The sequence below is a fragment of the Bombus vancouverensis genome, chromosome 4 (genome assembly GCF_051014615.1).
Source record: "Bombus vancouverensis nearcticus chromosome 4, iyBomVanc1_principal, whole genome shotgun sequence".
Taxonomy (NCBI): Eukaryota; Metazoa; Arthropoda; class Insecta; order Hymenoptera; family Apidae; genus Bombus; species Bombus vancouverensis.
Genome location: NC_134914.1, coordinates 13,630,385 through 13,652,600, shown reverse-complemented (window position 1 = coordinate 13,652,600; position 22,216 = coordinate 13,630,385). Strand labels below are relative to the sequence as shown.

Genomic DNA, 22,216 nt, shown 5'->3' with positions numbered 1-22,216 from the left:
ACTCGTCTTTTTACAAAACATTACGACTGAGATATTTAAACAAATACGTATATTTCAAAAACTTTGTAAAACGATAAACGCAACGATGACTCGATCTTTTTATCGATCGTGGATGGAAGCAGCGCGAAGATCTTCGATCTGTTACGCGAGAAAAAACCTAAATAGACTCTTCCCTGTTTCGTTGGAACTAACCGTTTCACAAATATTCAAAGTATGTTCCGTAGCTAAACATGGGAACAATCGTAACTTATTGCATAAAACCAGTTCGAATGAAGCAATGCGATGGCGTCAGTAGAGTCGACATCGACCGATGAAATCGTAGTAGAAAACCACCTATCCGGTGGTAATCGTTGTCGACAGACCTGTGGAACTAGGTTGGACTTGGCCTGTTGTCCTAACTCGTGGCTTGGCAACTGGTTAGTTGTGTACACCACTGTGCAGAAGTTTAAGATTAAACACTTTTCTATTTTTCTCACGAATCCAATACGACATAACAAAATAAAATATACAAAGGCGACTGATATCAAAATATATGTAGAATGTATCAAAGCGACGCGTTAAAGCTGTAAAATCTATTTTGGAAGTAAACTTTCTGCCGCTAAATCCTACCTCGATAATACCCCTTTTACGAAGAATAATTGCAAAAATTGTAATCCACCAGCGAAATGGCTAAAATTCTTCCAACGAGGTAACAAATTTCGAGACGCTAACGTAACGGCTGAAATACTTATAAAATAATTTAAATATTTAAAAAGCATTATATCCTTTTCTTAATTTTCTAATTAATCGCTCAATTGTTTCCAACCACTATAACAGTGATTTTTATAGGAAATTTAAAGATTCCAAAATGCACAGGATACGCATGATACATAAAAGCGTATAAAATATCCAGAGTAGAATATTCGTTTATAACATAGTGGATGAAACAAAACACCGTTTATGTTTCACATTGTTTAGCTGTGCTCGTAAAAGCATAAAAATGCACGAGTATCCAGAGTCCGATCATTGACTGAAATTACAAACGGGAAAGAAAAAGAAACAAAATAGCTGGATATTTGTAGGAATATAAAAGCACAGAGCATTCCTTGCATAGGAGACAATAGAGACATTTATATAGGAAAATCAATTATTCAACGTAATATCGTCTTCATAGTGGTTTATGGGCCCGTAAACTGTCGGCTGTGACTATTGTTCTAATCCCGCTCGTTAAGCTCAACCGTTATAGTCGCCATGTTGAGTGGTCTCGAAAGTTAGGTTATAATACTGTGGGACCCCCATGCCTGTTAAGCGAGATGGTCTCTTTGCGCTTGCTTTACTTAAGCCTTAAAGCGTTGCTGCGTAACCCTGCGTTCGATCAAAGCCTTAACCTGTTCGTCTCGAAAGACCCTCAGGTGGACCCAAAATAGGTATCGGGGTGATAAGTGTGTTAAGAGGGCATTAGTGCGGGTAGATGGCACGCTCGTTGCCATGTTTTTACAGCAACGGGCCATTCACACTCAAGTATCATCCTCGTGCCCTTCTTTGTTATTTCTTTACGCTTCGCGTTCAGAAATTTTGTAAATATGTACGATAAAATATTACTTTCTGTGAGAATTGTAATATTCTACCCGATAAAAAAATATATATATATTTATAATGTATGGATTTATTAATTTAAGCTGTATGCAGTCAAATAGAATAGTAGTAAAGTGGGGTTTTGAATTAATTTTAAAATTGTTTACGCATATATATCAGCCGCTATAAGTAGGATTAAGTTTCATAATTTTTGGGAAAGATTGAATTATCGATAGAAAATTCAATTATTTAACCAACTTTTCTAAACAGCGTTTGAGTATGTGATTCTTCGAACATCTCTTGGATCATTATCATCGATGTGAACTATCATCCCTGACTCATATACGTCCTAATTTTTGTCTAACGTTTTCTAGAAGAATATCAATTTCCCTTCATTTCCAAGACCATTTCCAGATCTCTTTCTACGTTTCGGATTTAGATGGAAGGCATTTGCTAATTTTTGTACTGGTAGGTGTTCGTGGTTTTCAACAAATTCCAAAGGCATCGAACAGCCTGTGTGATAACTACAGAAATTGTAGAATATAACGAACCTTCGGATCGCGTTTTTTCGAAGAACAATAGCCATATCTCGGTTAATATCGTATATTACGTACGTACGTACATATCGTAGACTGGAAATGTCGTATAAAATAAATGAAAGATAAAATATAGATCCAATATAACAGAGTGAAATATGTCGAAGATAAACTGACAAACGAGCCACTTAGAAGCAAAAGGACCCAATGGCATTTTTCTGATATCGAGTTTGGTATTCAAATGCGTTAAAAGAATTCCACGTAATGTCTCCATGAAAATGAACTTATATTTCATGCTTGACATATGGTAAGAAGCGTATACGAAAATCTCTAATTCATGTTTTTTTTTTATTTATTTATGAATTATCAAATGTACGAAAGATAACATCGTGATAACGTTACAATGGCACTACTTTCAATATTCCTTGCTTAATTGACCACGGTCAATTTCTCTAGCCTTCAAATGATACTTTTACACGACGTCGGATCGTTCGAATTATTCACGAACGTTACATTTAACGATTTAACCAATTCTAATTTGATCGTCTTTGTTCCGAATTGAAAAGTTTCAAAAATACCACTTGCATCCGTCTGGTTCTGTAAGCGCAAATATCAACCGTGACGAAAATATCCAACAGGTGTAGTACGTTACTGTTTCGAGAACTAAATTCGTTTCTCTGTTATTCCGAGCCATTTGTTCTTGTCTGCATCGTGTCGTTATTTTTAGAGAAGCGTGGCTAGATAGGTACAAACGAGACGGCTGAACGTTGAATACCATTAAAAGGATAAAACCATAGAAACCGCTGGCAAAGAAACGGAACAGGTTTCTGGAATTAATTACAACAGATTGTATTCCCGATGCAATTTATATGCCATTTGCATCTTCAGCGTCGATATACATATACGTAGACCATTATTCTGCCCTTGATGGAATTATTCACAGGTTTAATGACATCATTCCAACGTTTCATTTTCTACGTAAAGTTGTAAATAAAGCACTAGATAGTTGTAACGTTTGATAATAGAACCTCTTAGTGTATAACACAACTCGATTCATTTTTTAACGACAATTTTTGTCCCCGGTATAAGCCATTTTTTTCTTTCTTTAGATTCTATATTTATCTGTTCATAAATATGGAAATACTTTGGCCATTTTGCACAGCTAAATTGATATTATTAGCGAAGCTTTACGAATCGCAAATTACGACTCGTCGAGTATTAACCAATTAGCTGTTGCGAACTGTTTGGAAACTTTGAAAAGCGTGTACCTAAAATGCGTCGCAAAAAGTAAGCGACGACGAGTATATTCGTCAGACACAGAGTATACGTGGCTGTTGTAACATAGAATTAAGCTGTAACGAAACGACTGTTTTATTTTTGAATTTTATTGCCGTCGTAACCACAAAATATCGCCATTTTTTCGTGACGAGTATACTCGTCAGAAACAGCTAACCGGTGAATAAACTATCTTGCACGGCAACAAGAAGTTCGATAGTAAAAATAAAGAGGTCCGTAACTTGTAACTTGTCCACTTGCAAATATTACTAACATTATAACTAATAAATTATTCCGTAAGATTATTCCGAAAGTTTTATACCGACAAATTAATAAATGTCTTAATATCCGCGAAGCGAGACTGTATGTTGCGATATGAGCAGGGTAAAAATGAATTTTACAAAACAACCTCTGAAACTGACTAAAAATATAAATTTTAATACGAAACGAAATACGAATTTCATAAAAATACGAATACGAATGCCGTGCAACATGAAATAGGATTTTTGTTGTACAAAGGGACTGATTTCAAAATCGTTTCAAATATTATTTCAAATATACGATTAACCCCTTAACCTACGATTTACGTTCGAGAATTTTCGGCCGAAAACGTAAACAAGCTATTATACAGGGTGGTTGATAACTGGTGGTACAAGCGGAAAGGGGGTGATTCTACGCGAAAAAAGAAGTCGAAAATGTAGAATAACAATTTTTCGTTCGAGGCTTTGTTTTCGAGAAAATCGACTTTGAATTTTGGCTCGGTACGCCTGCACTTTATCGCGTCTCGTTATAACGGATCTCACTGTAGATCGTTGTCTCGATAGAAAAGTTTAAAAAAAAAGAAAAAATTTGTATTCTATATTTTCGACTTCTTTTTTCCGCGTGTACCACCAGTTACCACCACCCTGTATAATAGTAAGGTTATGTGCACACTTCTACCTTCAATTATACAGGATGCTTGGTAACTGGTGGTATAAGCGGAAAGGGGGTGATTCTACGCGTAAAAAGAAGTCGAAAATGTAGAATAACAATTTTTCGTTCGAGGCTTTGTTTTCGAGAAAATCGACTTTGAATTTTGGCTCGGTACGCCTGCACTTTATCGCGTCTCGTTATAACGGATCTCACTGTAGATCGTTGTCTCGATGGAAAAATTAAAAAAAAATTTTATTCTATATTTTCGACTTCTTTTTTCGCGTAGAATCACCCCCTTTCCGCTTGTACCACAAGTTGTTATCAACCACCCTGTATATTATATTTGGTCCGATCATCGTACTACGGGCTATGTCCGTAATATTTACGTTTGGCCCGATCATCGTACTACGGGCTATGTCCGTAGTTGTAGGTTAAGGGGTTAACAATACATCGCGACCTTAAGATAGCCACAGTTAAAGAAGAAATATCCAAATTCAGTAACAGATATAATACAAGAGTTAACAATCACCAAAACCCATTAATTACCCAACTACTTGACACGACGGATCAGATCCGCAGACTAAAAGGACAATACCCTTTAGATCGAAGCATTGGATTCAATTAGAATCAAATATACTATAAGCTCTTATAATCCAAGTTACAGTACCACGCCAAAATACTTATAATTCTCATAATACAAAATTTACTTATAATTCTCAATGGGAATTGATTGCAAAAAGTCTGCCAAATAAAACAAGAAAATATATATATATATACGATTATATCGACTATACTATATATCGACTATATATCGACGTGTGTTTCACGTTAAATATCGATATTCGCATGGTTCGATCTATACCATCGAACTCGCATGAATGTGCTTAGAAATGGTGCAACACGTTGTAATTTGAAATTCCACAATTACAATACAATCGAGCGGAGCAAATTGATTTCCACGCTTTCCATCAATGACGCAATCTCTCGTCCATACAATTAAGCAAAGGGCGACCCATCTCGCTTTACGATCGGAAAATATCGAACATATGGATCTGAAAGAAGTTCGAGTGGCCCATTAAAGTTAGGTTAGAAAACTCGATAGCTAAGTACCTGCGCGATATTCTAAGGGCAATGCTTACTGCATAAGAAATTATCGACTTTTTATTTTCTCCAATGCACGGATAAGCAATATAATTAAATACATAACGTGTTCTCTGTTCGCAGGTCTGCTACGCTATAAATAGCTGGCCTAACTTCCGATTCGAAAGACAGGCAACAAGTTTCACCTATGCATTCGCATTCACTGTCTTTAACTCTAAAGATATTCAAATTGAAGAAAGATTGAAGAATTGATTGAACGAGATAACAACGAATGTACAATGTTTAATTAAATTTAATTAAGTTTAAATTTCAGTGTTAACGTTAGAACTACCACACCGGTCAAATTGACTGGTTTTACAATTTTATTATAAAATTCCTACTTCGTGTTATATCTTTTTTCCGCGATAATGTAACGACTTTCGCAACGATAACTAAAAGAATAATATAACGAATTTTATTTTGTTTTTATGCATTCAAACTGAAAATAATTTTGTATCAAGGCTACTTATACCAATACCAGTGAAAATGACTGGTATTTGTCAAAGTGTAAAAGGACCCTGCAATGTGTTTATCGAGCCACAATTAACCAGTTTTCTCGTTTCGTACAACTTGCCACACGTTTTTAAAATTTGTACTGCGTATCGTTCGATATGACGATATCAGTTACCAGGAAAATTGCGGATCGATCGCTAGATCGCTAGACGCTAACGCTAGAAATACCACATCGGTGAATATCACTGGTTCTACAATTTTGTAAATGTGTCAACCCTCGTTTAGGGATCATTTTAGGGATCATCGTTAATAATACTAAAAAGGTACTACATAACGTGGAATTTCTTCTGTAAGAAAGTAATAAATCTATTATTACGTATTTTTTAAAGACCAGTCATTTTCACTGGTTTTGGTAGAAATAGCTTTCTGTTAACTATTCTAGCGTTAACCTTATATTGTATCTGTAAAAATATGAATTTCCATAAAAACCGGTGCTCCAGTTATAACGTTGCGAGCGATCAGCTTATCGCGTAATTTATTCGATCTATTTTGAATGGCGACTAGTCGACCAACGTCTCGCGAACAGAGCGTCACACTTACGATGCATGAGATTCTTCCAGCTGCCATAAATCGCCTGGATGCACTTATCAAGAGGAGTAGCGGATAATAGTGCACTGGTTTTACGTGCACTTAAGTTGCCCTCGGAGCAGCTTCTGAACAAATTGCCGTTGCTTATCTGGCAAATCACCGGGCTACGTTCTCGTCGTGGATGAAGTTTCGTCTTCGACATGTCGAGGACACCGCCAGGGATCCAGGATTCGACGGCTGGATCGCGAAAGCTTCTATAAGTGGAGGACAATTTTTTCGAGGACTTCTGCAGAAACCGCTTGCCAGGTGGTAAGGGCGGGGGACCCAAGCAGCTCGTGACGGCAGTGATCGCCATTTATGGCCGAACTCACTTTTATTCCAACGACTTTGAGTCTATCGATCTTTTACAACCGATTATTTCGACAACAGCTTTCCCTATTTGCTTTTCTATCGCATTGGTATTATTATGCGTGCGTTTTATACTTCGTATCCGTACGTTTTACGCAGCGACTACGAAACTGATTCTGTTGCCCTGGAAATGAACATTCTATTCGGTTTCTATCTCTGTTAGATATTTCTAATTACGGTTTTTAAATATATCGTTCGTAGCTTAAACGAAAAGGCGAGAAAGATGCTGGCGGGGTTAAACGAACCGGAGGAAATTTTCTGTTTCGATCGACGTACTAAACGTTAAGAGAAACATAATCGCATAGTCACGAATATAGTTGATAACTGGACAGAGATACAGTTGAAGATGCTTCAACTTCGATTTGGTAATATGTACGTAGGAAAACTAATTATACGATTGAAGTGACCAGAAACGCGTGAAATTTCACATTTTCATTAACCTCGTCAATTTCAAAGGAAACGCGCTCACCAACGTCTATAATCACGAGCTTGAAAAATATCGCTAAAGCTGTTTCAAATTGTCTATAATTTCCCCTACGACTTTCAGTAACTTAAACATTGTATATAGATATCATTTCTAGATACTCTGCGCTATTATCGCGATGTTAAAAAAAAGAAAAAAGAAAGAAAGAAAGAAGAGAAGAAGAAAAAGCAGAAGCTAACAACGTCCTTTTCCAAATTATACGGTAGCTACCAATTGCAACACCACTTCGTCAAATTAATCCTACAGCTACCTTAGTCTACGTTAACGCGTCTACGAACGTATCCCGATATAAATTAGATTACAGCCACTTTCTATCGAAGAGAAGACGCACGGTCGTAACGAAGCACAAATTTTCCTACGGATTCTCAAAGTGTACGGTCGCGGAATACAGCGAAGGAAACGGCGGAGATAACCGGATAAGACTGTCAGAAACGTTCCGTGTTAGGTACAGGTTTCAGTTGGCGACACCAGCGGAGTCGTTGGTGTGGCGAATGCAAAGAGGCGAGGTCGAAGGTGGGTGGACAAGTTTCCGGAGAACGGTGTAGGCCGCCCCCGGTAATGCCTCCGCGCGTAGGTTTCCAAAAACGCGACACGTGAAACAACTTTCCACGTGAAAATACCCTGGCTCGCCGAAGTATTCCGACACTTACCATAGGAAACTCGTATGCCCATACCGTGCGCGTTATATAAAGCATTTTGAAATTTCATTGGCGCTGTATCGATATGTTGTTACTACATTAGCCGAGAGAGCATGTTAAAAAGTGGCCGTTTCTCGGCTCCTCCTTGTTGAGGAAAAGTTCTTGCTGAATCTCTCTTTCTCTCTGGGTAGACAGAAAACGTTAGCAACGTTTGCAAAAAAAAAAAAACAAAAGAAAAAACCAGCGACTGCTGGGTAGGTCGAACCTACCCACGCGTTGCACTTAATCTTCGTGTTCTTCGGATGAACAATTTATTGTTGAAATACACCGTTGAGGTAATCGTCATGGGAATATAAAAATCGATTCGAGTGTTTGGATAGAGGTATCGAAATTAGCAGGTTGTCTATTTTAGTTTTATATGATTTTAAGATAGCTTGTGACTGATATACCGAGTAACACGTTTAAATCGCTATCTACATCCCCTGTTGGCCACGATATTACAAATGGAGTTCTATTGTACGCTATTGGAACGGAGTTAATTATTTATCTCGATTGACACGCGAAGAAAACGCGAAGTACGATACAAGGCGAGTTCAATTTCACCGCACAGAGGTTGCTCCATTGGAATTTTTCTCAACGCCAAGTCATCAAGATCTTCGTTTGCATGCATATGGCGCGTATCAAATGAAACAGCCACCTGGATATTACGCAGACTGTATCGACGAAAACGGAGACTTGGAATAGCAAACTGCGGTAGCGCGCTGCTCCACATCGTCGACTACCAAAAAGTATCAGATTGAAACACAAGCTAACAATGGCGTTTTCGTTGAAGTAAAATTACTCTTCGGCCGTTCGAATAATTTCAAATATTTTCTTTACGTATTAATTGACGAAAGTGAAACCGGATTGCAAGCTATTATAGCACACGTATGCGGGTGCGAAGTAGGAGAACGCGTTGCTGGTTGCTGTTCTCGCGTGGCAACGAGATCTCCTGGTGCTTTGGATCTGCTCGAGTGCAAACATCCACCGACACATCGGCAGAATTTGCAAAGAATTATTTCGCGGATGGATCTATCCATATCCGAAGAAGATGAAGATTCTTCCTAAATTTCTCATCGTTTCTCGGATAAATATCAGTAACGTATCTTTTTATTCCTAGAGAGATGCTCTTCAACGAACCGGACGAGGTCGAAAAATGGCCATTTTGAAGATTATTCGATCTTGGAAATTTGTATGCAGGCAACAGGATATTTATCGCGAACAAGTCGCTGGGAAAATTACTTTTTCATTTAATACGAATTTACTTATAATTCTCAATGAGAATCGATTGTAAAATTCATCCAAATAAAAGAAAAAGTTTATTACAAAGAAGAGCTTACAATGTTGTTAAAGAAACTAATAGGTTGTGTAAAATGATTAGAAGAATCGCGTACTTTTTTCTCTTCTTTTTTCTTCATTTAGCTCTCAGCACGCCGTTTTCGAATGGAAGTAACGCGAAGTATGTAATATTGGTAATTTCGGCGTGCAAAATGCCGTACATTATAACGTGAAATTGCCATTATGTCCATTGGTGAATTGTCTGGTAGCGTGCGCGCGTAGAAAGTACAGACAGCCAGGGAATCTTCTCCTAGAGGAGAGAACGTGATTTTCGGCGCTCGTGTTTCACTTCGAAGGGTTGTTACAGCGTTACAAAATACGTACGCGTTCGACACGGAGTCGAACATATCTCGAAGAGAAGGGAATTTTCTTTAATATTTCTCAACGATCTAACGCGTGTTCCGTCGATCTAGGACACTTCGAATTTTTGAAAAGCTCAAGCTTAAAGGTAAAGAAAATAATCGTCGATATTTTTCCTCGGGGGATCGTACGAATCGTAGAAATTCTTGCGCATCGAACGTGTTAAGCGTATTAACGAGAGAGTTCGACGAATCTCTGAGAAGCGACGAATACCAAGACCGAGACTCGGAATTCGAATATTCGCCGAGAAATATTTTAAACGTGGAAAAGATGAAGAGGAAGGGTCGATGTGTCGAGAATGTTGCGGTAATGCGTTATAATAATACGACGATTCCAATAATGTACCATACGATGATATGTGAAATGGGTCAGAGAGAGCGAAGCGGACAGTGTGGTATTATAGCGAGTTAAAGAATATGAGATAAGCAATTACTCGTAAGCAGCGTGTTGGTAATTGAGTGGGTGTACGTTGCTGCAATTTTCATCAAATCACACGGAAATAGATGCATTAAGGCTGAAACGCGGGGAATTTTCAATAGCAGACGTGCCAAACATTTTGATAACGTATCAAAGTACGGTGGAATTATTTTTCAATAAAAACCTGTCCGTCGATTTCTCTTCTCTTTTATACCTTCGTTCTACCATTATTTCAGCTTTCCACGAATATTTAGTTAAGCGTCGCGTGGAAGAAATTTCGATAACAAGATTTCGATCGATCTTCAAACATTTTTCTACTTTGCAAATACTCGAAGATCTTAGAAATCATGACGTTACATATTCGATGCACGAAGACGGACTACGTATTCATAGAAATACGCGAGATTATACAGGGAGAGTCATCCGCCGGTTGAACACGGCCGGACAAATAATTGCCGCGAAGAGAAACAGAGACTGAAGAGCGTGTGTACTGTTAAGGAAAGGTCTGGACCCCACCGCTTTTCTCCAGCACCTTAGCGACGAGGAGTCTCTCGCGGCGGTATTATTATAGCTTACTTACAACGAATGCACGTAAAGAAACGATGGAAATCATTAGTGGCTTCCCTTGCGTCTCGCAAATCCGCCGATTCAGCATCCACGTCGTAAATACAAAGGAACGCTCGATTCACATCGAGATAAGGGATATTGCTTGCGTTCTTGATAAAAATAAATGCAAATGTTAGGTAGAAAATGCTGGCTCCGAGCACACCGATACGGCTAAACCGTCGTACGTGCGCAATCGTAATAAGCTGGTTTTATCGAAATTCAAACACGGCCAGAGCCGCGGATAGAAGCGAGCCAGTGTTTCATTAGAAATTTAGAAAAGATACGTATCGACGAAACGAGAAGGTGGGGAAAGTTGGATACTTGCCGATATGGAAATGAGATTGACGTTACATTTACTCAACGAATTATCATTATCGTTCAGATATCAATGACAACATCGATATTAATTCAGTTGCATACATTAACAGAGAGGATACTACTGTATTTAATCTTCTATGTTTGGTATATCGAAGATAAGATTTTTTATTCGGAGATCTCATACATTTTTGATCAAGCCGACTGCTGAAGGGAGAAAAACTCTCATAATAGGAAGATTTTTTTTATTATTCTTTTGGATAAGCTTTTGTCGAGGTTTTATGAACTCAACGAAGAGAAATTGAATTTACAATGTAGATGTAAATATGGCGTGAACCGGAAGCCATCCTAAGCCGAAAGAATTATAATAATAATAATGACATTTAACAAACAGAAATACAGGGTGATTGGTAACTGGCGGTACAAGCGGAAAGGGGGTGATTCTACGCGAAAAAAGAAGTCGAAAATATAGAATAAAATTTTTTTTTAATTTTTCCATCGAGACAACGATCTACAGTGAGAACCGTCATAACGAGACGCGATAAAGTGCAGGCGTACCGAGCGAAAATTCAAAGTCGATTTTCTCGAAAACAAAGCCTCAGACGAAAAATTTGTATTCTATATTTGCGACTTCTTTTTTCGCGTAGAATCGCCCCCTTTCCAAAGAAAAATTACCAAAGTACTTAGAAGGGAGGATGAAGCGGAAGGACAGAAGAATACCGGCAAGATTCAGATACGGAAACGAGACCAAAGCAAGGGAATACTGGAAAGAAGAGGGGGAAAAAAGATGCAGGCTATGCAGAAGGAAAGAAGAAGACCCGAGACACGTAACAGAAGAATGTGAAATAACGGGAGGACCAAAGCACATAGGAAAAACGCTAAACGAGACTGGAGAAGGTTTAGCAGAAGTGAAAGCAATAACAGAGAAGAGAAGGACAAACGACAAGAAGGAGGCACAGCAAGGAGGCTAAAGACCAAAGTTGCAATAGTTTTTAGTCGTTAATTGCTAATTTATAGTTCCTAATTTTTAGCTTTTAGAGGTAGAATAAGCAAGGTAGTGCAATAGAATAGAGTGGAAAGGAGGGAAGGTAGACATATAAGAAGAGAAATAGACATAAGAGATGTAAAACCGAAAGTTCGTCCAAAGCCCAAAGGCACGGACTAAGCAACAACAACAATAATAATAATAATAACAAACAGAAAATATAATCGTATAACATTCGCAGTGTCTTTAGTAGCCTGTTCTTTGTTGAAAATAATGGTCCACATGAAAATAATGTGTAACGTCTGTTTCGTAGATTAATTATGCGCCTAAACCAGACCTAACTAGACGTAGGTTCAAGTTTATCCGATAAATAAAGTAACATGCGTGATAATTATCGTTGCGAAGCACTTGAAAAGATGTACAGTTAAACGACCAGAGAATAGAGAAGTTGTGCTACATTTCGGAATAAAGCTACGTATGTAAGTACGCAGAGTATGTTTGGAAAGTAGGTAAGAAATGGTTGTAGAGGCGTAGAAGGATGCAAAGAGAAGAAAAGATGAGAAACTCGGAGAAACTTAAAATAAAGAAGAGAGAAAGGTGGAAAGAAATTGCTAACTCAAAATCTGCAGGAAATGAACGAAAGCATTTAAGATTATAATCGTAAGCCATAAGTGCTATTAAAAAGAGCATTCACCGGTTTAACAGCAACTCGAAAAAAGATAGCAAACACGTTCTGAATTAGTATACATCAACGAAGTTAAACTAGAACTTTTCAAATAAAATTATACGCGAAGATAAGCCAATTAACCATTAACTTCTTCCTCGGTTGTGCCAATATCCAATGTCTCGTGGATTAAAAAAAAAGTCGAAGATTTATCGGATATCCAGGTGATTGGAGGACTTTCGAGCCGAAATTATAGGAATTCGAAAGCTTGTAAATCTGTGGCGGCAGTCAACAGCAAATACCATCACTCGACACTAAATGGTGTTGCACGACGGTAGCGCAGTGGTTAGCGCCTTAGGTTACGAACGTTCGGGACCCGGGTTTCGAATCTCGGCGATCGGATTTTTTTCCGATTTTTCTTCCACGCATCTAAATTAGAAGAAAAACTGCTGTACCCCAGCAGCTACAATCGCCACGGACAAACACCTCGCCCTCATATTGTTTGAATATAAAAAGGACAATGAGAATAACATTGCAAAACTATTGTACAAAAATGATATATTGGATATCTTATTGTACTTAATATTATAACTATATTCACGAAACTTGTATCAGAAATAGTATAGCGTTACTTGACTATAATTTCTATTTCTTCGTTTACGATTTAAATAGAAGGAATATTTGAAGAAGATCGAAGAAGCCTTGGGAGATAAATATCCTTGCAAATATAATTTATCTCTTCAAACATTGAACAGACATCGTGGAATACAGAGAAAAAAAGGAATAAAAACATTTAAATACACGCTTTAAATAGACGCAATAATGTATTAAATACAGAAAATTATAGTATAACTATAATAACGCAAGATTAATGCTGTCAACTACGACACTACGCAAAATAGATAAACGCATGGAAATTAAACTCTGATAAACTTTGATGGGAAAAAACGCTATGTGTATCCTGCCGAGAAATTACCATCTAATTACAATTTAAATTCAGTCTAAGCCTTCCGATGTACAAGTTGGTTCCAATGAGATGATCCCCCTCCCTTCTCCCTCGGTCAACGTAAAATTAGTTTTACACCAAAAAAATGTCAATTCTACCGCGACTTCTATTTCAACGCAAAGCCTTCTAAAGTGACTCTAAATGAATTGCGATAACCGAGAGATGAAATACGCCTGCACTGGATAACAGAGAAGCCTAAGAGAATGAAAAGATGGACCCTCGTTAGGAGAGGAGATATTAGGATGGTAACAACAGTGGGAGAAGAACAGGGAAGACGCTACTTGGGCTCATTATCTTAAAATCAGTCCTAAAAGGTGGAAGAAAAGTGAGAGGAAAAATACACGGACACCGACAAATGATTACAGTCAAGTTAAAGAGCTACCGAGGCAACAGGCCGAGATAAGAATCTTAATCGAAAGAAGATAAGACGTAGGGGGGATTCTCTACTCAGGAGAATGGAATTTCACGATATATACTCCGTATTGAAGATATATACCTGTAAATCACGGCGAACAGTTATTAGTTTCGAACACGACCTTCATTGAGGTAGGTTGTTAATCCAATTTAAGTAGAAGGACGGTATAATTGAATTTCCTTTATGGACGCGGATAATTATCGTATTAACGGTAACCACGCTTTGTAACTAGTATTTTAACATCTTATTAATCGATATTTGTAATAATATTATTCGTTGTAAATAAACGAAGCAACCTCTGTGCTCGGCTTCCAAAAGTCGTTTGTAAGACGTAGTTACCGTACGTTGGAATTCCTCAACTTTTAGAATTCAAGAATGTGCAAATGACAAAGCAAGAAAGATGAAAAGGAGCGAAGAACGAGGGGGGGCGAGAGGGGAAAAAAAGGAAAGAAGAGAAGTCATAATGATCTTGCGTGTATCCTTCGATTCATTCTTATTGCGTTATTTACTTGAAAAACAGGAAATACCTCTAATATCCTTTTTCAAGGCATTAATCATACGGATCGAAGAATAAATCGTATATCGTGCTAAAAGTTTATACTTCGATTTTCCAACATTCGTGCGAACATGTAACAAAGATATTTGCCCACCATTTACTATTCTAATACTATTCATAGAAATTCAATATTCTGTAATGTGATACAATTGGATGGAATATCAAGAGGCTAGAGAATTTCTTTCTTCTCTCAACGTGTTTATTTAGCAATTTCGATTTGTTGCTATAATTTTATTATCTTTCCTAATAGGCTCGAGCAAGCGCAAAACATGGCAACTTCGGTCGATGTATTCGATGTAATATAACGTTCGTATCGCGCTTTCATTGTAAAGGAGAAAAAAAGAAAGGAAAAACCTTAAGATGAACGCGGAATTGTACAGGAGCACGTGACACTATATTCAATTGACCTAAATAGTACAATGGATATAAGTGGACTGTGTTGTCTTATGCGTGGCGCTGTTTGCCGTTGTCTCGCTAAGAAACTTGAATCGAGTTTCATTTTTTTTTTTCTTTTTTCGTTTCACAGTTACGTACGGAAAAAGAGATATCTAATATCTCATGCACGCTCAAACGCCTGCACAGTGAAACGAAACTGGAGGAGTACTAACTTTTATGAAAGATAACTAGACTTTTTATCTGCACGATAAAGCCGCATCGTAGTTTACTACGTTAAATGATATTTGTATATTTTGCGTCATGACTCTAGTCAAGAATTCTATTGTAATACGTGTTACGTATTAACACGGTTCAACGCTGGCTCTGTTCAGTGAAATTTCGCCAGATAACTCGCTAAATTTTTTGTGATCATTCTTCCAGTGTATTTCATCGTACAAGATGGTCCACTTCGTCTTATCGATTAACTGGAACGTCTTGATATTTTTTTTAATTATTTAAAATATGTTTAATACCGACGATATTAAAACATGTTAAATATCGATAATATTAAAAAATGTTTCACGTGTTAAAAAAATGTATACAAGTCGAGTGTTTTCGTGGGGGACATAATTTAACGTGATTAGTGTTTCCGTATGTGAACGCGCAGAGGACACGTGAAGGTCGTTAGGCGTAGAGCGATGTTTTTGTAAGTGGGATCACACATTTTTTAATACGCTATCTTATACATTCTTATCTTGTTACATTCTCTACAAGAAGGTATTAAGCTATTTATGTCAAAAAATTATTAGCTCGGCAGATATTCTGGACTTAGATTATTTTAACAAATGTTAACTTATTTTATTCCAGCAGAATTTCACTAATTTGTCAAATTTAAAGCATAGAAGGACAAGGAGAGACGCGAGGCGGTATTCTCGTGTTTTGCCTTTGGTTTTCATACGTTAAATTTCAAAAATTAAAACTAAAGTATATTTAAGTAAAGTAGATTTTCGATAGAAATAGGTTAATACTTTTCTACAGAGAAAATTGCATTAAAAAAAAAAACATCGGTGACCTTCGTATCTCCTCTACTTGTTCTCCCACGAAAAGACTGATCATGCCAAATGATGTGCCTCTCGATACTGCTTAACTTGTACACGAAACACTTTTTAATGTTATCAAAAACGAGCGAGATATTCCTGGTGATAAATTTAAGTGGACCACCTTGTATAATTTGGTATACACACGGTATATATTCGATATAAGGACAACGAAATTTCCTTCGGTACAGAATCTGAAAATTTGTAGAAAAACCAAGGTATAAGAGTTAAAAAGAAGTTTATCTTGCATTTTACATACAATTTACGATACTATGTGGAGTATAAAGAAAGCAAATAGCACCGATGCACAATAAACTGTACATTAGATAGAGGTGTAGAAAAAATGATAAAATCGTTCCTGTTATCTGCTAGTGGAAACTAGATGATAGTATCCTCTATCGTATAAAGTCTTGTCGATGAATTTTCCAACGTTAAAGGAAGAAAAGAAAAAAGAGAAAAAAAAACAGATTCTGCCGCATGTTTCAGATAAATTGACTTGTAACATTTTATGCGATTTGTGATCATCTCTTTTGGAATTTTCTTCGTAGACAATAACAGTACGAGGTTAACGCGTTTAAAAGATAAATCAATGTTTAAAGCAGCCTTAAGGATGCAACATGACTGAAAGGCAAGCGCAGAAGAAGATAAAATCCAATCTCATGACTGGATCGAGTAATTTGCATAAGATATCAGGATGGACGTTCATCCAGATACATCCTGTCAAGGACGGACGTGAACGGGTTGAACTGAACGGCAATTACGATCGATAAATTTCTTTTTTGTTACGTGCAAGCTATACCTGCATTCAAATCGCGAATCTTAAAAATATGTAATATATGTAATATATATGTAATATTTTTCATTGAAAATCTTTTGTAATTCTTTGTTTTCAATGAGATATCTTATCGAAGAATGGAGCATGATACGAGCATTCGCATTAAATTCTGAATAGAACGTCATGTTTTATCATGTTTTATCATGTTTTATCTTGATATGTAATTTATGTTCTTCGTTTCTTGTTGAACGAAGAACCGCAATTGACAATGAATGAACCAAATAGCGAAAGAACATAATTTAGCGATTAAATCGTCCGCTTTTTGACATGACAAAAGCCTAAACGAGGATTAAGGAAAATTGTATACGCAGGAAAAAAGTGATAATTAATAGTAATTGGTAGTAGTAGTTAGTGCGATAGAATTAGTATACCAATAAGTTGACACAGACATAACGATATAATTAATATTGACAATTAGCACAATTTTCTAGACAATCTATCGATCGTCTAGATAAAATATTTTATATAAATTGGGAAATATTAAAACGGGGAAACATGTTAAAGAACGTAAATGGAAGAAAAATTCCTTTCTACGGAAATACGATTAAAGGAAGAAGGTATTGTACGTGTAAACAAAGAATAACAAAAACAAATGTAATACTTTTTGTAACACTTGAAAACGTAGTAATCGAGATTGAAGAAAGGCAAGCTTTGTGAAGTGACTGGGTTATTGACGTACGAGTTTGAATGCGACAAGTGCAGGAAAGAACACGAGACGGGAGAGCGAAAAACAAGCGGTAAAGAGAGGAGACGGAATTGCATGGGGATATAATGAGTAGCAGGGAAGAACCACGAGCTTAAAAAAGCTTAAGTAAGAATGTTAAGAGAAATAGGCTGCGTCCAAACAGAAATTTTACTTTATTCTTGCGCGATATTTTTGTTTAAAAATATAAGCATCGTAAAATATATTTGCCTCGCTAATTTAATCAAATTTAATATAAACTTGAAAATCCAAAAGTTTATTCGTATGTACCTGTCTAAATGGGAATTTAATTCAAACTGATTTTCCAATTTCAGTTTTAGTAATCCTCTGATTTAATTTTGAAATAAAACAATAATTTTAATGCTCTGTTTTCACATACCTTTATGTTGCGTATAGTTACTGGAGACGTAAGATACAGACGTTTCGAAAATATCGTAGTCCTTAAAGAAAGCTTAAAAATAATTTTTACTCGTACGTAATTAATTACATAATGAAATATTCGAGAAGTATTTTTTAAGACAACAATTCAAGGCTAAACGAAATGTCAAGCGGCCGCAAGTTTTTTCGTCTCTGCCAGACTTCCGCTACTCTGGCCACTGACGTCTTATTCTTTCATTCTTAATAGCAATTGACATGTTGTAAATTTAACACGAGTCAATGGACCTTAACAGATACGCATCTCGCGAGCTCATGTTGGTAAGTACTTAGTCTGCAACATTTCACGTTATAGCTTACGAATCATATGTAATGAGACGATCAGACCAATTATGTTATTACTTGCCCGATTCTATTTTATACGATTGATTTTACGAAGCAGACAAAAAATCGGAATATGTACATTACGTAATTGAAGTTTCCAAATTTAATAATTAACGAACGAATAATTCAATAATTAAATCGTTGTTACTTGCATATTTTAGTCAATAGTATTACAAATGACTTGGAACGCAATATTACGACGTTCCACGTAACGAACGCTTCGATGAAGATTTTTATAAAGAAATTCATATTTGCCACGAAAGATTCTTTTTTCAAGTATTTAAATTTTTGCTAGGTAATACACACAAAGTATAGGAATCAATTTAAAAAATGGAGCTATTTTCCACCAAATTATACAACGGTTACATGTTGGCCAACAGTTAGAATATTTCTCTAGGCGAAAGTAAACAGATTTAGGAATAATTGATTAAGACGCTGCAACCACTTTGTCTACAGCAACGACCTTGACTAACCTTCAGTAACCGTGGTCATTGAACCCATTTCAATAAGGCGAAAGAACTTATTATTCCATGAGAAAAAAGTAATTTAAAAATTACCTTTACGAAGTCTAGGAATAAAAATAACTAAATTCTACCAGCATATACACCTTTCAAAAATCGTTAAACGAACTTAACTTATACAATTGCTTAATACCAAGAAATATTTTCAAAGACATTTGTATAATTTGGTATACCGTAACTAATCTAAAAAGATACATATATACATAAATATTTGTATGTGTATATTAAATACACAGATGGATAAATAGAAAATATAGAAAAGAAAAAAGTGATTTTAGCAAAATATTCTATGCAGGTGTTGCTCAATAAGGCTGTGGACGAGAGCAAGGTCTAGAGGGCTTGCAGTGTTGCCACGCTTCCCAACTGGCTTTCGTGTAAACAAGACATATTGCGGCAACATTGTGCCACGTTTCGGGTAACGTGGCATCATCTCGTGTTACCTGGTGTTTCGAACCCATAGAACCTTTAGACTGAAAAAATCCGCGAAAGCAATCATGCTGCAAATAACTGCGGTCCTTTACTGTCATTTCATATGCTAGAGTCGACGCTTCGAACATGCTAAATGTTCCATTTGTTTGAGCGTTAACTATTCGTACGATGTAAAATATTTTCGAAGGTTGGACAATTTTATAAATTTTACAATCTGTTAAACATTCTAGAAATGCAGATATCAATTTTACGTATCTGTCACTCTTGCTTGTATCGCTTTCTGATAACTGTATTCAATGAATTATAGGTTATGATACGTTATATGTAGGCTGGGAATTTCTATGCATTTATGGTAAATTTAAAGATGCGGGAATGCATGGAACATCCGTGACATGGAAAAATATATAAAATCTTCCAAATACAGCACCCGTTATAATATCTAATAAGCGAAAGAAATTTCTCTCTCTCTCTACTCTTTTAGTTATCTTTATGAAAATATAAATTTACATAAGTATCTGCAGTCTAATTACGTGTAATATTTTATATATAACAAAAAAGGGAGAAAAGATGTTATATTACAACTTTCTAATAAAGCTTCGAGCAACTTACGCGATATACCTTTCTCATTTACAAAATAACCTCGCAGAATTTTGTTCGAAAGAAGTAAAGTCACTTATATGATGTCATTAAAAGAATAAAGCAAACTGTCACGATGTTAGAATCACCCAGCTAAAAAGAATTGAGAAATTTTGCCGATTCCTTTCTGAAACACGAACGAGTAAAAAGTGTTTCAACTTCCGCTGCATGTTATTAAATCCCAGGTAGCGTTTAGTGAGAAGCGTTACGCATACACGCTTCAAATGACAGATAAATCGTATAGATACAAACTATATACACGGTGTCGCAAGTTTTTACTGCAAAATACTTGTCATTAATATATATTGCGTGTATGAGTATATAAATAAGAATAAGAGAAAAAGTCGTATAAATGTGGGCCTGTAAATCCTTTATGAGGAAATTATAACAAAAATACGAAATAACCAACTGGTTCCTCGTTGGCGCAATGGTCGACCGAACATTAACCTCAATGATGGACAGGTCGAGAACCGATTCTTTGCTCCTCAAGATCACCAGATATCACGCTACCGAATTTTTACACGTAGGGAATTTTGATGGAAAAAAATTTATTAATCAAGGATTAATATAAGAAAGTCCGTGACGCATTGCTTGAAATTAAAGAAAATGAACAAGCAATTCTTAAATGTAATATAACCAATTTCTCACGAATGTTAATTCATAACGTAAAAATAGCGTTCGTACATTAAATGACATTTTAACATGGATATAGAGTAAATATCCCTAGTCTGTTTCTACGCTTTATCGAACAAAAACACTGGCTCCTTGTTATTCCACATTTTTGTTAGAGACTTTTGATAGAACGTTTCTAAACCTATACGTATACACTTTTTTCTCATTCTTACTGACAGAATCTGCTAATTTATATCGTTCTACAGAAAATACCTAGGACACCCTATATCGTTGGTAGTACAGGTTCGAATACATTTCACATAATTTATTCTTGCACTGACCTTAATAATTCCTCGCGTGTTGAAACCACGCATTACTTCCACTTTCATGCTTTTAAATATATTTAACATACGAACGCTAAAAATATTCTCATTTTTATTGTAAAAGAATGTTCTACATAGTTTTATCTCTTGTAGCCTTACGTAAAAAGGAAATAGCGCGGGTTAACAAAGAACAGTAGACGCTAATGGACGCATATTGTTCAATGACACGGATAGTATTCGTCTTTGTACAATCCGATACACAATGGAATGTGATACACCTTTCGTTCAATGCACATCCTTTATCCAGTGTCAGCATTCGAACTATGTAGTCGTATACAGAGTGTCCCAGAATTGACGGTACACCGCGACTAGAAAGAAATCGAAGAAGAGGAAAAGAAGAAAATTATGTTTTCTTTCTTCGACGCCTCGTTTTGTAGAAAATGCAATCTGAAAACTGATCGAATATCGGTTCTATCAGGCAACTATCGATGAAGAACGTGTCCAATGTGGCTATCGACCGAGTGCCCATGACATCTATTGTGTATTTCAAAGTCGATTTTCTCGAGAACGAAACTTTAAACGAGGAAACTTTACTCTACATTTTTTTCGCTTATCTTTGTTGGTAAAACAGTCTTTCGTCCAGTTGCATTGGGTTGGCAACTAAGTGACTGCGGATTTTTTCATTAGATGGTATCGACAAAAACCGCAATCGCTTAGTCGCCAATCCAATACGTTTCTTACTTTGTTTAGAGTCAAGCAAATGTGTGTACGTGTAGTGGACGAACTTTTAAACTCGATTCTCTCGAAAACGAAGCGTCAAAGCAAAACAATCTGTTTTCTTTCCTGTTTGATTTATTTTTGCACGCACAGTAACTTTCCGCTTAAGCGTGCCACACATTCTGCAACATTATATCGCCAATGGTACTAAAGTTATACTAATTATATAACGAGAATCCATCCACCAACTTTGCCCATTGAAAAAAGCATCTTGAAGCTGGATTTCGTAGGTTTGAAGTTATCGAACAAATTTCATCACCGCTTCGTTCAATTTCGGAGTTGCGTGTCAATCGAACCGGAAGCAACCGTTCTCACTTTCACTGGTTTTAAAAGGACGAGGCCTGAATTTCGCGCTGCCTACCCGTTCTTTTCATGTTCCGTATAAAACGTTTAACTACTTAACACAGCTCGTAATTTGTTCTTTCGCCATTACCTCACAATACCTCGACGACACGTTTCA

The 22,216-nt window shown here is 36.5% G+C and overlaps 1 protein-coding gene across 3 annotated transcripts in view; it reads right to left on the bottom strand.

The window, feature by feature from the left end:
- The window catches only part of ckn (CRK like proto-oncogene, adaptor protein), a 53,544-nt gene that overhangs the window by 23,934 nt on the left and 7,394 nt on the right, over positions 1–22,216 (bottom strand). Inside the window, exon 1 of one of the 3 annotated variants that reach the window (XM_076617741.1) lies at positions 6,471–6,828. The exons of the other annotated variants lie outside the window; for them this stretch is intronic. Coding sequence (XP_076473856.1) covers positions 6,471–6,813 — 343 coding nt within the window. The 5' untranslated portion in view covers positions 6,814–6,828. Of the gene's footprint in view, positions 1–6,470; positions 6,829–22,216 lie in introns of those variants that run through there. 3 annotated transcript variants of the gene reach the window in all.